The 15,114-nt window shown below is 41.9% G+C and overlaps 1 protein-coding gene across 1 annotated transcript in view; it reads left to right on the top strand.

Moving 5' to 3' along the window:
• Positions 1-4,116: 4,116 nt before the first annotated feature.
• Positions 4,117-15,114, top strand: part of agrn (agrin) — a gene marked incomplete at its 5' end in the record, with an annotated part of 134,040 nt that continues 123,042 nt past the window's right edge. Inside the window, 3 exon segments of the mRNA XM_014010337.1 lie at positions 4,117-4,341; positions 7,267-7,491; positions 12,107-12,313. Coding sequence (XP_013865791.1) covers positions 4,117-4,341; positions 7,267-7,491; positions 12,107-12,313 — 657 coding nt within the window.

The following is a 15,114-nucleotide window of genomic DNA, read 5'->3' as shown; positions in this document are numbered from 1 at the left end:
GTGGTGGAACGGGAGATTCGCATCATGGATGTGCAGCCGACAAATCTGCGGCAACTGTGTGATGCCATCATGTCAATATGGACCAAAATCTGAGGAATGCTTCCAGCACCTTGTTGAATCTATGCCACGAAGAATTGAGGCAGTTCTGAAGGCAAAAGGGGGTCCAACCCTTTACTAGCCTGGTGTACCTAATAAAGTGGCCGGTGAGTGTACATACACACATACACATCAGATTGAAGGTTGTACTTGAAGTTTCTTCTTCTTCCCCCAATCAGACAGCAGAAATCCTCACCTTGCATTTGAGCATATTTGAGGATTTAGTTGCTACAGTGTCACTCCGTGCCTATATCTGTCAATCTATCAGTATTCTTATCTTTTTCTCATTATCTTCTCAGTCTAAACCTTGCTGCGCTTCACTTTGGCAAAGGAGACTGATCTAATTGGCATTCTAATTTTGTGTAGACAGCTCTGCTGACTTTTATTTAGCTCTCCCCGCTGCTTTCTCTTTTTTTTCACCTTTCACATAATGATAATGAGAAAATATACTCCCAGAGGTTTGCTGCAGTGAGCATGTTTTATTTTATTTTATTTTTTTACCCCCCACCCCCCTTTCTCTCTCATTTGTGCTTGTTACACCTAACACATTCGCCCAGGCAATTTGTCTGCTTGTCTGGGTCTGAGAAGGGCGGCTTATCTGCACTAAAGCCCCATCGAGGCTCCGCTTCATATCCAAATTGGCCCCTGTTAGCATTTAAATCAAGAGCCTCACCAACACCTCTGTTTTTATTTTTTCTATTCTACCTCARCCTGGCACCTCTTACTTCTTAAAGGGATCCACGATTAGTTGTAACATTAGACTTTATTTGATAAACATTTAACTGTAAAATAAAGACTGTAAAATACTGTGGGCTTTATAGTTTTTGTAATTTTAAAAAATATATTTTAAAAAGGATGGAGCCATTTTATTTACACACAAAGAATTCTGGGTAAATGATGACGTGGGTAGGTCCTCAGTGCGAGGCTGATAACGAGCTATATCCACCCTGAAGGTTAATCTTGGACAATATCTGATGATCGGCTCTTTTAAATGAAACCAGAGAGCGTTGACAGAGAGGAGAAGGTAGAAATGACTCAGCCTGBAACTGAAAATATGGATGGAGGACAACAGAGCTGCTTCATGGAAGAAGAACCTCAGCTTAGCCTGTTAGCCTTTGCGCTAGCGCTGACGCTATATTGCCTTATATGTATTAGTTCGGCGCTAGTGCAACAAACACACTAAACTGAGGTCCTTTATCCATTTTTTCTAGTTTCAAGCTGAGTCATTTTTGTGTTTTCCTCTCTGTCATGTGGATGGAGGACCTCAGTGACGAGAGGAGAATGTGTAGCGCTGAGTTAATACATATATATGGTGATAGCATCGGGGCTAACGCTAAAGCTAACAGGCTAAGCTGATGTTCTTCTTCCATGAAAAAGCTCTGTTGTCCTCCATCCATATTTTCAGTTACAGGCTGAGTCATTTCTACCTTCTCCTCTCTGTCAACGCTCTCTGGTTTCATTTAAAAGAGCCGATCGTCAGATATTGTCCAAGATTAACCTTCAGGGTGGATATAGCTCGCTAGCAGCCTCGCACCGATGACATATCCACGTCATCATTTACCCAGAATGCTTTGCATGTAAATAAAATGGCCGTGTAATATACTTTTAAACTTTTAGTTTAAAAATTAAAAAAACTAAACAGCCTACAGTATTTTTACAGTCTTTAGTTTACAGTTAAAATATATGTTTATCAAATAAAGTCCAATGTTACAACTAATCAGGGATCCCTTTAAGGCCTCTACATATGAAACCGAATGGTCGTGGTCACATCATAGTTTTTTTGTTTTGTTTTGTTTTTTTTTCACGTGTGCTTTTCGTGGTCCTTGAGACACGCCGAGCTCCTTGGAAAAGATAAATAACTCCTCCGATACTCTGTTATTTGYCCACAAATCTGTCCCGGTTAAAGCGCCACACCTTTGTGCACAGATTCCTCCGTCCGTAACGTCCATTTTATCTCCTTCCGTTTGACTATCTTTATAAATGTCTGCTTCCGAGTGCAACAGTCAGATCTGGAAGTGAGTACTTGAAGCAAAGTCCGAGGGCTTTCAGAATAAACAAACACACCCACAAACTCAACACTTTGGTGGGGAAGACTCAAAGCTGAGAACAAAACGACCTGATTTTCGTCACGCAGCTGCGACAACGGGAGACGGTTTTAGCAGTTTGGCCGGAGCATGCTAAGGCCTTTACTTCCACCGGCTCTGCTCACGGGAAAGGAAGTTGGGACCACAGAGGAAGCCCACGCACCCATCATGCCGTTCTACCAGAAAYTAAACAGAAGCCCCTCTTTACTGCAGATGAAGCTTGTGGGCTCTTCTTCCTGTTCGCCAGCAGCTGTTACTGTCACTCCCACCAAAACAAGCAGCATTTTACAGGAACCTAAAGCTCCCCGACAAGCTCTGTTTAAACACGCCTTCCAGTCCCAACAGCAGGTATATTAAAACGTTACGCTCTGAAGGCTATTTCTCAAACCGAGGAGCACGGCATGAATTATTTTGCACAAGTAAAGAAAGCTTTTTCTGTATGTGCTGCTGCCGTGATTTAAAATAGCCCCGGCAGATAAAACAAGGTTGTTGCGGCAGCACCGTATCCCAGAGGTCATCAGCGCCTCATTGTTCACACGATCAGACACGAAGCATCACAATGGCTATCTGCTTCACACAGGCAAGCCATCAGGCTGTCATCAGCTGCTCACAATAACTTTTGATTTTCAGTAATCATTTTTGATTTCAGCGAGTCATTTTCCACCAGTCTCCTTTGGTTAGAGCTGTAATTTAGCACTTTATTTTGAAGATACTTATGAAATTAGGTCTAGAGGCAGTCTCAAAGTTCTTCCAGCGGTACAGCACAAATACGAAATGGAAAAAAAAGAAGTGTTCATTAGTGAGTCTGAGGCACCAGACCTCAAAAGAACTTGACAGGAGAACAGGAGAGTGGGGAAAAAAAGGAGGGAAAATGTGTCATGAAGATGAGGAAAGCAAGGTAGGGGAATCCTTTGATCAATAGTTCTCCTTATAGCACTCCTGTCTCCACACACATTCATAATATACATATCTCTGCACACATTGCTGCCTTTTTTTTTAAACCACAGTGCCTTTCCATCCTGCAGGCAAGTATTGAATTTTCCAGAAAGACATTTTTCTTCCGTCTTTGGAGTAAGGACATGTGAAAAATAAAGAAAGAATATAAAGAAAAATGCACCTCCGTGTGCACTCTCCTGCTTTAAATGAAATCCGTCGATGGCGCTTGTAACAAAAAAAATGGGGGGGATAATATCAGATGTGGGTAAATATTTATCATGAAAGAAAGTCGAGGCTTTAGGAAATGAGAGGAGCCGCCAGTGCTCGCCTTCTGTCTCATGGGAGAGCATGTTTGGCCGTGACAGTCATAAATATGTGTCACGCTGTGAAATGACAGCGATTGTAATCTCACAGCTGCCTGTCTTTTTTGTCGAGCCCATTAAAAAAAAAGTGGAGGTGGGGGGGCTACTGGTTGAGAATGCAGATGAAATTAAAAGTCGCACCTTCTCCCATCATTAGAATAAACCACTTAGCAACAAGTGGCATGCTGCTTAATTAGGGTGGAAACAAAGTCCTCGGGGTGAGAGGGTGGGGGTCTACCTGTCTGCTCCTTTTTGTTCTGTTTTTCTTGTGGTCTAATTTGTGAAAAGGTAAATATTCAGAGGGTCGCTTTTTAGCAATCAAAGCATGCTGAAGCGTGGCGAACAGGTTGTAAAAGCAAAGCTTCTAATCCAAATAACACGGCTCTGCAACGTGAGCCCGACAGCCGGGCGGTGCGTCTTTACCTTACGTGGGGGGGGGGGGGGGTTAAGTAGTTCTCATAACTGCACCAGGCTTCTAAAAGTGTACCAGCAGCCCCAAAGATAACMTGTCATCCGCGACACTATTCTGTGCACAGAGAGAATTCTGCAGCTTTTTTTTTTCTGCCACTGCTGACAAAAGTTCCTCCTGCTCGTCTGCTTTAAATAAACTTTCTTTTCGCATCTTTTGTTTCTTGCAGCCCTGAAGGACCCCTGCTCAGAGGTGACCTGCAGCTACGGCAGCACTTGCGTCCAGTCGTCAGACGGCTTGTCGGCCAAATGCATGTGCCCCCTCGGCTGCGACGGCAAGGCCGAGAAGACGGTGTGCGGCAGCGACGGAAGGGACTACCGCAACGAGTGTGCGCTCCACCAGCACGCCTGCAAAAGCCAGAAGAACATACGTGTGCAATATCAGGGCCACTGCGGTGAGTTTAGTCTGTGKGGTTATTATAGAAACGTGTGATTTGCTTCATCTTTTTTAGAGATTGAATTGGGCAAAAATAATCAAAAGTGAAGAATTGGGAAGAAATGAGCCTCATGTTTTCTCTCCGAGACATAATCAGCAGCAGGCGATAAGCATTCTAGGCTTGGTCGGTATGACTTCATTTTGGTATACCCCAGTAATAAAATACAGCAACGTATTTGAAATTTATGACATTTTGGTATACCCTGGTAATAAAATATGGTGGCGTATTTGAAAATTATGACATATTTTGGTATATCCAGTAATAAAATATGGTGGTGTATTTAAAAATTGACATATTTTGGTATACTCTGGTAATAAAATACAGTGATGTATTTAAAAATCATTACAGTATTTTGGTATACCCCAGTAGTAAAATATGGTGGCGTGTTTGAAATTTATGGCATATTTTGGTGTACCCCGGTAATAAAATACAGTGATGTACTTAAAAATCATGACATATTTTGGTATACCCCAGTAATAAAATACAGGGATGTATTTAAAAAATCATGACAGTGTTTTGGTATACCCCGGTAAAAAAATATGGTGGTGTATTTAAAAATTATGAGAGTGTTCTGGTATTCCCCTTGTAATATAATATTAGGGATGTATTTAAAAAATATGACATTTTGGTATATCCCAGTAATAACATATGGTGATGTATTTAAAATTATGATGGTATTTTGGTTTACCCCAGTAATAAAACATGGTGACGTAATAAAAAGTTATGACGACATCTGGTATACCCCGGTAATATAATATGGTGGCATTTTTTTTTATTGATGACATTTTTAATTGATCAATACCACTCAACCCTGACACTTTCTTTCAAAGAATGCCAGACTTGTGTTTATGAGTGAAATCAGAGCGGGGGGAGCATGTTCTCACATTGAAGACAGAATTCAGGACGTTTGATTTACTTATTTACTCAAAACAAACTTTCTCCTCTATTTCTTTTACTACTTTCTTTCCTTATTTTCCTGTTTTTGTTGTTTTCTATTGCTGCCTTTGTTGTTGTTGTTGTTGTTTTTCTTTCACGTACCCCAGTTACTTATGGCACACCTCAGCTAATTCTCATTTTTCTTTTTAGATTGCTTTGCTTCATGCAGGCATTCCTGTGGTGCGAATTGTTGTTTTCTCTAAGTAGGTCTTCAGAGCTGTCGTTTCCGTCTGGGTTTCTTTCTTTTTTTTTCTTTTTTTTTTTTTGAGCTCATCCCTTGTTATCATCTGGCAATGGTTGTTTACGCTCAGCGCGCTCAACTTTTTACTTTTCTGGCAAGCCAGATGGAGTGAAAGCACAACAGGCAGTAAGTCCATCTCTGAGCAGCGAAAGCCTTCAGGAGGGAACGCTGAGTGGTGGGGATTGAAAGAGATGGATGTGTAGATCCGCAGGCAGAAGGCTGGTCGTGTAAATCCGGCACGAGTTGGCCGAAGTCGCCCGTGTTTGCCCTGTTCTCCCCTGGGAGGGCCGAGGCTCGGGGGAGCAGATGGCCTCGATGCTTCTCTAAATCTTTCTGCGGATCTAAAACTTTGGCCAAATGTATTTGATTTATCCACACGGCTAGTTTTGCACCAAACAAGCCATTCTTTTTGTAATTACCCCACTTGCTCAGCTAGAGAGAAGCATGGCTCCTGGAAGCTGTTCTTCTCAGTTAATGGGAGGTAATGGTCTTTCTCCCAGATAATGGTCTGGCTGGCGGGTGAGGCASTGCTTCACGCAGAGACACTGCGTGCATCACGATTAAATCCTTGTTTACTCAGTAGAGTCTCTGCAAGCCTTTGCATTGTGCTGGTAGAAATCAGTTTTGGACAGTGGTCACCCTGCCTTCCAAACCGCTCCATCCCTTTTCATACCCCGCCATTGTCATTCCTTCTGTCCCTGCCAGAGGTCTTTGGAAACCATTTCCTCATATTTTCTATTTTTTCATTCTCCTTCCCGTTCCTCCTCCTCCTTTTCCCCCTGATGATGGGGTGTTTCGCCCTCTGTGTGTTTTGAATGACTCGCCACATCTTGGCCGTGATTTAATATGTTACAGTGCTACATAAATCCTTTTGTCTTCCCACATTCTGAAAGCATGGCACGCTGGAAAAAAAAACCAAGCTGCTGTTTTCAGTAGTAACCCCACCCTGCCCCACACACACACACACACCCCTTCCCACACATCCGCAAACCAATTCCATTATGATCAGGAACCGATAGGGCAAAGCGCGCCATCCCAGCTCTCCTCTGGATGGAGGGCGGTGTGAGGGAGCAAATCAAACCGACGGTCTCGTCATCCGTTTTCTTGTCTGCCCTTCACATCCAAGGTCCCGCTCCGTCCTGCTCTCAGCTCCCGGGTCAAAGATAAGATTCGTAAAGCCTCACTTCTTCTCAAGTTCCAACGCAAACATAGATGATAATTTAGGCCTAACTCTTAAAACAGGATTAAATGCCTTTCATGACCGAGTTTCAAAATAAAATCCTTTTATGATGGGAAAGGGTGGAGTTATAACAATTCCTTGTAAAYGACATTATCTTATGTGAGAGTTATAGCTTAATTTCTGTAAAACTGAATGAGTTATATTCACTTTTTGTATTTACGAAGACTGCTTAGCTGTGGAGGCCATTTTGATGCACAGGAAAACCATTATTGCTTTTAACTTTAGTGGAATAGATATTGTGGTTCAACTTTGGTCATTCACCAAAGGTCCATCTTACAGAATGTTATCAAATGTAAAGAACTAAATATTTACACATTTTATATTAATAAATCAAGAAAAACTCTATCATATTATTAATGTTTGTATATGTATGTCAACTATTTGATAAGAGTTATTTGATTAAAGGGGTAAGAGTTGTTGTAAGTTTTTGCTGGCACGTTGTTCATGGATGTCACCTTGTCCACAGACCCCTGCCGGGACAAAGAAAACGACCTGAACGTGGTGTGTCGAGTGGAGGCGGTCACCCGGCAGCCCCTTGTGTTTGGTCCACCCAACTCCTGCCCGCCTGGAAACGGGCCTCTGTGCGCCAGCGACGGTCAGACCTACACGAGCGAGTGTGTCATGTCGGCGACGGGCATTCAGAAAGACGTCAAGCTGAAAAAGATCCACGATGGACCGTGCAGAAGAAAAGGTACAGATTCAGACTCGGGACTGATTTTTTTTTGTTGGTTTTGTTTGTGGAGATCTAAAAACCAGCAAATGAAGTGATTCAAAAACAGTTTCAGACTAGGAAATGTTCGTTAAAGACAAAAATACAGCATGTAGGCTGAAGCAGATTACTGTAGTTTATGGAGCTGAAAACATCTTAGTGTTGAAAAAAGGTATAGCTAAGTATAGGGCTGGGCAATAAATCAATTACAGTAGATAGGGTCCCAACATCCATCAAAGTCATTATGTAAATAAACCAAGTATTACAAAGATCTGTTACCTTTGAAAATTTTTTTAACTGTCTTGGATGTTCATAGAAATGTTTTTACCAGCTTCTAGCCCAGATTCTGACATTTCTGTAGATACCACACGTGTCTATGTCTAACTAAAAGAGCTCATAGTAATTAAAGTGGAAAACTTGGGGTTTGGGCTTGATAGACGACTGAGCCAATTGACGGGCCAAACTTTGGCCCTCGCAGACCAGATGTGACCCCCGGGCCATCAGTTGAGTGGCCCTCCTTTAGCCCCTTGACCTCTCACGGCTAAGCTAAGCAAGGTTCACCTAAGTCACACTTTGGTAAGCTGGCAACAACCTGTTGGGTAACGTGCAGCAGCAGCTTCATGTTTCACCACCGTGCCTCAGAACTGCTTAAAAGTTAAAAAAATAATAATAATAAAAAAAAGAAGGATGTGGAGTGAAAAGAGGAAATTGTGAGAGGTCACATCACCAGTTTGGCAGTATTTATCAGCCTTTTTTCCTATTTCAAATAAGTAAAACAAAAAAAAAACAAATCAATAATTATCGATATTGACTGATATGAAACACTTGTACCATGATACATTATTCAGACATATCGCCCAGCCTTTGTCAATTATGATGTAAAACTGACTAAAATAGCACAAAATATGCAGAAATATTTGGATGCCAGAAAACATACAGAAAATTGGGAACAATAGTGCGAATGCTGAATCAGCATTCACACAAAAAGACAGATGAGTCTGTCAGTCGTCAGGAGAGAAAGCACAAGTTTCTACTTTCTTTCAAAGCATTCTGGCATCCAAAAATACAACGAGTGGTTAGAAAGTTTATGTAAAGATTAATGTTCTGAGAGTGGCCGTTTCGTTGAGCACAAAGCCAGTTTAGCCGTGAAGCATCAGGTTGACGTAAAAGAGGCAGGAGCTTTAAACAGAACAGGTGAACCGTGTTTAAAATCAGAACCTATTTACCGAATCCTCCGCGATGCAGCGATAAATGACTCTCAGGTCGCAGAGGGTGCGCCGTATCCCAGCTCACCTCAGCCTCGTCCAGCCCGATAAGAGTCTCCAGGACGGTTATCTTTGCTATTAGAACACGGGGTTTAAGTCTTAGTCAACAAAGAGCTGTCAGCTTTTACTGTACGTCCTGATAGCCATCGGAGGAAATCCAATTTTCCCATCGTGTTGTCGGAATGGCCCCGCGAGGGAGCAGCTGTGCAGGTTTATAGCGGCAACGTGCAGAGACGCAYGCCATACACAAAGACCCCCTTACACGAGAACAGATCCGTGCACGGTGTCCTTTGGTACTGGCAGAAGTGAGGGCTGATATGCACTTTTTTTTTGACACACTCTGGTTCTGCTTCCTGCTCCGCTTGACAGGCTGATGGACGAGTGTGAAGGCTTTAAAGCGCATAAATCCCAGCCAAAAGGAGATTTGGGAGTTTGTGTTTGTGTGCACGGCAGTGGGTTCACGCGTGTGAGCGAGTGGATGAACTATTTCTTTACCCTTTTGTGCTGCGGCTTTTTCAAATAAAAAGAGTAATTTAATTTCAAACAGAGATCCATGAAATCATATCCCAAAGCAAATTACAAATTGGTAACTAATGAAAATGGCCATTTCGACTTGTAACCGGCACGTTGCACATCCTCATAGGCCCCTCACTCAGACAGAGCAGCGATGTAATTAAATGTGGCATGACAAGCTTTTAAAGAAAAGAGGGGCAGGAATTGAATTGCTGTACAAATTTAATCCACTGATCAGGAAGGAAATAAATTTGAAGTCTGGCGAGTGCCTCCAGAAAAGAAGCCACCTTCAAATTGGATTTTCTCACTTCAGTGGCAAATGTGCCGTGTCACATTACCAACATTTCTTTCGTTTTTCTTAATTCACACTGTAGATCTCTGCTAAGTAACTCAAAGTGTTCTGRATATAATGGTCTGAATTTAAATTAACTTTAAAGTTTAATTTGCGATTAATGCTCAAGTTTTTTGAGAAACTTTATTATTATGGTTTAAAGAAGTTTGACCCTGTTCCTTCTAAATTTTCCAATCTTAGTTTTTTTTTTTACATTTATTTATTAAAACTAAAAAAGTCCAACACTTTTCCAAATTAAAGACCTAAAACTCTTTGAAGAAATACAAATCATGCATAGTTTTAGACTGAGATCGTTATGTTAAGTGCAAAATTGTTGCTGTTTTGGTTAAACAATAAAAATAAAATTTTATGCAATATTGTAAGATGTGACAATAATAAATTAAATTAGACAGAAATTATTTTTGGAAATCACGATAATAATATTATTAATAAAAATATTGTTTGGAGACCATTCTAGACTAATATAGCGATCTCCCCTCTGCTTACAAAGCTTACGAAAGTTTAGGAAATTTACATACATAAAATAAAAAGGTAACAAACTGACCTGGACCAGACATTCAGAAAGAAACGCCCAACAGCAGCTACTGAAGCTTTAAAATTGCTTCCTGTATACAGTGATACCTTGACTTAAGAGTGTCCTAACTAACAAGTTTTTTGAGATACAAGCAGTCTCTCAGATATATTTTTGCTTTGAGTTGAGAGCTAAAATTTGGGTTACGAGCGAACTTCATACGCCCCACTGCTAGATGGCGCYRAAYGCAGKAGTGAACACAGCAACAGGTGTTCAAGGTCTCACTCGTTAGCTTTAAGCAGTTAGCTCGCGGTTAAAGCATGTGTGTTCCAAAACTTCACGAACCAGCTTTTGCCAACTATGGGACCAAAACAGGTGAGAGCAAAGGATGACGCTGAGAAAAAGAAGCGGATGTTGTGCATTGAGCTGAAGAAATAAATTATTAAAAAACACGAGAAAGGTGTGCATGTAGTCGACTTAGCAAAGCAGTACGAGCGCAGCACTTCCACAGTCYGCACCATATTGAAGCTGTACCTTTTACAGTGTACATACTTAATAAAACTACTGTACTTCATTGCGAAAAATACATTAAAATACAAAAATACTAAAATACATTCTGTTTTGTATTTATTCAATTTTTGTTATTCATAATGATTTTACTGATATAAAAATATTTAACAAAAAATAGCAGTTTTTTTTGGGGGGTCCGGAACAGATTAAGGGCATTTCAGTTYATTTCTATGTACACTGATTTGACATACAAGTGATTTGAGTTAAGAGCTCCATCTCAGAATGAGTTAAACTTTTAACACAAGGCACCACTGTATTCTTTGTGTCTTCCTCTGGCTCCACACTGCTTCTGAAGTTTACGAAATTTACGTATAAAAAAAACACAAAATTTACAAAAACATATTATAATACAACTCTGTGCAAACCCGTGTTTTGRCACGGTGTCCTGAGGGCGTCTTGATGTAACGCCAGCTGAAAGAAGGCGTCTGAAAACCAAAAACACTCCTCGAGCTAAATGCCTGTTCCCGTTGCTCTCATGCTACAGAGGTTAGCGACCGAGCACCTGGCAAATGCCTGATGCTAGAGTTCACTCCTCCATACGCTAAGGAGTAGAAAAAAGGGAGACATGAATTTTAAAAAAGCAGTAAATTAAAATTGTTGACCTCATTTTAATTTGTTGTGCGATTTATTGATTTATTGCTTACCGCAACAGGCTTAAGCTAATGTCGGTTAGCTGTGGCAGCCATCTTTAACTGGTTTCCCTCCAAAATTTAGTCAGTYGCAGATATTTATTTGCATTTGTATTTATTTGCTGAAAGTTCCAGTAAAATCCATTCATTGTGGGATAATTTGCCACAGACAGAAACAATTTCAGTTTACTTGATAAAGTCCAATAGAACCGGATTTTCAAATCTTGTTACATGGTGTCAGTGTGTTTCTCTCATTAATGTGGTTACATGAAAGGTTTTAACCTCTGCTGCTGAAAGAGAAGCTTTTACACACAAAGCCAAYGACTTTAGTCCTCCCTGACATGTTATTACTGTTTGGATAAAAACTGATTTATTTCCCCGAGGTTTGGCCGGCAGAGGCACAACGCTCACAGAAGTCATTTCAACTCTTTCATTGCTTTGAATATTGTTTTTTTACGCCTGTTGGGTACGTCTCCTGTCCTCTCCTCTGTAGCGATTAGTCTGTCACGCTGGCACCAAACTTTCTGTTGGAAGCCACTCCAAACGGCCTTATCGGCGTCTGCACAGATGTGTGTCAAATTAAATAAAAAAACCCTGAACAAATGAGTGAATGCGGACGCTTCCGGGGCTAAAGTGGTCACTGAATGGTTTGATCAGTCTGAAAATGAGAAGGGRTTAAGGCTAGGTTATTGATGAATAGCACCATTTACCATTTCTGAGGTATTTAATTTCTTTATCTCTTTTGTTCTCCTCGCAGAGTTCTGTAAAGAAGAGTGCCTGTTTAATTCTGTGTGTCTGGTGGAGGAGCTGGGCTCCCGCTGCTCCTGTGATCCCATCGATTGTGACGGCAGCTACAAGCCCATCTGTGGAAAGGACGGCCGCAGCTATAACAACGACTGTTGGCGACGCAAGGAAGAGTGTTTGAGCAAAAGTCTCATCCCCGTCAAGCACCCGGGTCCTTGTGGTGAGTGGATCCCGGAGGCTGATCCCAGACCTTCTTGTCTCGTTGTTTTCCTGTCTGAAGTCTCCCAGGTCGACTCGCTGCGCGTCTAAACTTTCCCGAATGCTGTTTGATAGGTTGGCTGGTGCTCTCTAAAGGGTGGTGGGGGAGGTTGGGTGTTTCAAAAAAAAAAAAAAAAGAGCCTTCACTTTTCATCTATTTCCTCACCCCTGTCACGCTTTCATACCTTCATCTCAAACCGACAAACCAAACGCCAACTTCATGTTTCATTCATCCGCACTTTGTCTTTGACTCCTTTACTCGTGCTTGTCTAACACTCCAGAGGTTTCTGTCGTCTTTTTTTATTCTGTCTTTATGTCTTCTTGTATAAAAAAAAACGACTGTTCTTTCTTGTTTCAGTGCATCAGTCTGTCTGAATGTCTGTCTTTGTCCGTGTGGCCGTCTTCCTTGGCTGTCTGGGCGCAGGTAGACGGTGGGGTCACCCAGTGGGCGACCTCATCAGGTGGATTCTGAGGGGTGAAGGCTTTCCCCTCGCTCCGTGGGGACCTGACAGGAGGGGGTCTTGTACTGCTTTCTTTTTTCTCCTTGTTCCCACTGTCTCCACATGTCTGTTTGTGTCATTAATGTCCCTTTTCCCCCCTCTCTCTCTGTTTACTCTCCTTGCAAAGATGTGACCCGTGAGGTTGGAGAAGTCTCTCCCTCTTCCTGCTCTCTGCGTCTTCTCTTTCCTGTCTAACACAGAAGAAAAAAAAAGCTATTCCTCTTCCCACCTGCCTAAGCGCTGCTTACCTCTGACTCTTTTACTGCATGCTGTGGTGCACACCAGCTCTTAACCTCACCGATTCCCAAATAGTCCCTCTCTTCATCACCAACTCTGTCTGAAATCCCTGATCCAATGTGCAGATCTCAGTTTCCTACTATTTTTGAACATAAAAGCCCTTTTAGGGCTGCGGTTCAGATGTTTTTTTTTTTAAATATGTTAGATTCATATTGCCATTATGGAAAGAAAGGAAGCAACTAAAGGTGGAAATATCTAAAATTTCAAGATTTAAGTGAGGTTTTGAACTACTTGTTCTGTGTGAGGGCAGGAGAATTATCGCTCTCGATGCAGCCCAATCAGTGTTATAYTCACAGGCACACTGCAAACGTATCATCAGTTGCTTAAAAGGAAAGAAGTCAACTAAAAGATTCAGAGTTTTGCTTGTTTTCAGCTGTCACCAGCATGAATGTGTCCATTATTTCCTCCCGTTAAACGCTCGCTTCACCCCAATTAGCCGAAAAATGTTTTCGAAGGCATTCGCACAAAAAGCCATCGAAACCTCCGTTTTCGGGGAGGAAATTTACAGTTTATTTGTCCAAGTGCCTCCCTAATCTTTTAGAGGTGATTTAAAGGCCTCATCTCGTGTTAATCGCTTCCAGAATTGGAAGTAGTTTGGCTCCTTCGCCGTCCGGACGCTGATAGCTGAGCGTTTATGATGAAGCGGGAGTAATCTGCTTATGCTGCATGGTGTCACATTACCTCAAGCAAGAAATCCTCCCAGCACACACGTTGTGTAACTCTGTCCGGAAGAATTGTGGGCCTTCATTGTGGTGGCGACAGAGGCTGATAAAACGAGAAAGATTTGTCCGTCCTTCAGTCGTTTGGGCGTCGCTGAATCCTGAAGTTATCTCCAGTCGTCAGCGACGGGAAGGGCCCAAACTCATTTGCATTATTAGAGCAGCTGAGCTGCGAATAAATTAAACACTGGAAAAGGCAATTCAGGCGCATAGATGCTTTGCTCTCTTTCATTATTTCTGGTGAATGCAGTTCTAACCCCATTTGTTTAGTTACTTTCCCCCCCGTCTGTTCATCCTTCCTGCCTTTCACAGTGCAGCCGTCAGCGACTGGTAGTATGTTTCTTTAATGCATTTTTATTGACATTAGCATATTTTTCAAAAACACGGAGCAACGAACGACAAAGCTCCCCCTCTCCTCGATACGGTTTTAATTAAACATCAAAAGAGGCAAGCGTTGGTGCCCRCTGAGACGGTTTGCCTTATTCAGATGGATAATATGCATGCATAAAATGCAGGTGTGTGTTTATGATGATGAACATGTTCAAAGTTTGTTTTTTCTTTCCTGCTTTTTGAGCAGCCGTTAAAAAAAACTATGTGTCAGAAATCGGTTTGTGTGATGATCAGAGATGGGTTGCGCTGATCCTCCTGCTCCCATCTGGTCGTTATGACCCAAGGGCAGCAGGAGGGTTAAGCTTGGTTCTCTCGTAACGACTGTCGGGTGAAAAAAAAGTGTTCTCGTGCTGTACTGTCACACTCGGAGTGTTTGTGCGTTGTGTTGTGGACATGTTGGATCCAAAGGTTAGGCATCTGTGGAGTTATTGTTTCCTGAAAGTTTCATCAAAACCCGCCTTGTTCATGAAATATTTTTTGGTAAAAAACAAACAAAGGAAAAAACAGCATCCGTCTCAGTCCTGGGTCAAACAAAACAAGAACTTGACTCTAACGACACAGACTTGTTTCTATTAACCAATTCTTCAATTTTATGTTTTTATGCAAAAGCTGGGTTTGGTAACGATCATTTGTTTGCAATATTTTGACAACCCAAAGCCTAGAAAGTAGGGRTTCTCCTGATTTCCTTAATATTGGGAGAATGGTGATCGGCCAATATTTAGGTCGTATTCAGACCTGATRATTTGCTCCGCTTTAAACGAACCAGAGTTCGTTTCCAGCRTTGGTCCGGACCTTTTGTGCAGGTGTGAATAAACTCATGCGAACTCTGGTGCGAATCAAACAACCGGACCGAGACC

The sequence above is a fragment of the Austrofundulus limnaeus genome, unplaced genomic scaffold (genome assembly GCF_001266775.1).
Source record: "Austrofundulus limnaeus strain Quisiro unplaced genomic scaffold, Austrofundulus_limnaeus-1.0 Scaffold68, whole genome shotgun sequence".
Classification (NCBI taxonomy): Eukaryota; Metazoa; Chordata; class Actinopteri; order Cyprinodontiformes; family Rivulidae; genus Austrofundulus; species Austrofundulus limnaeus.
The sequence above is the reverse complement of the archived record's forward strand: the minus strand, read 5'-3'. Positions and strand labels throughout refer to the sequence as shown.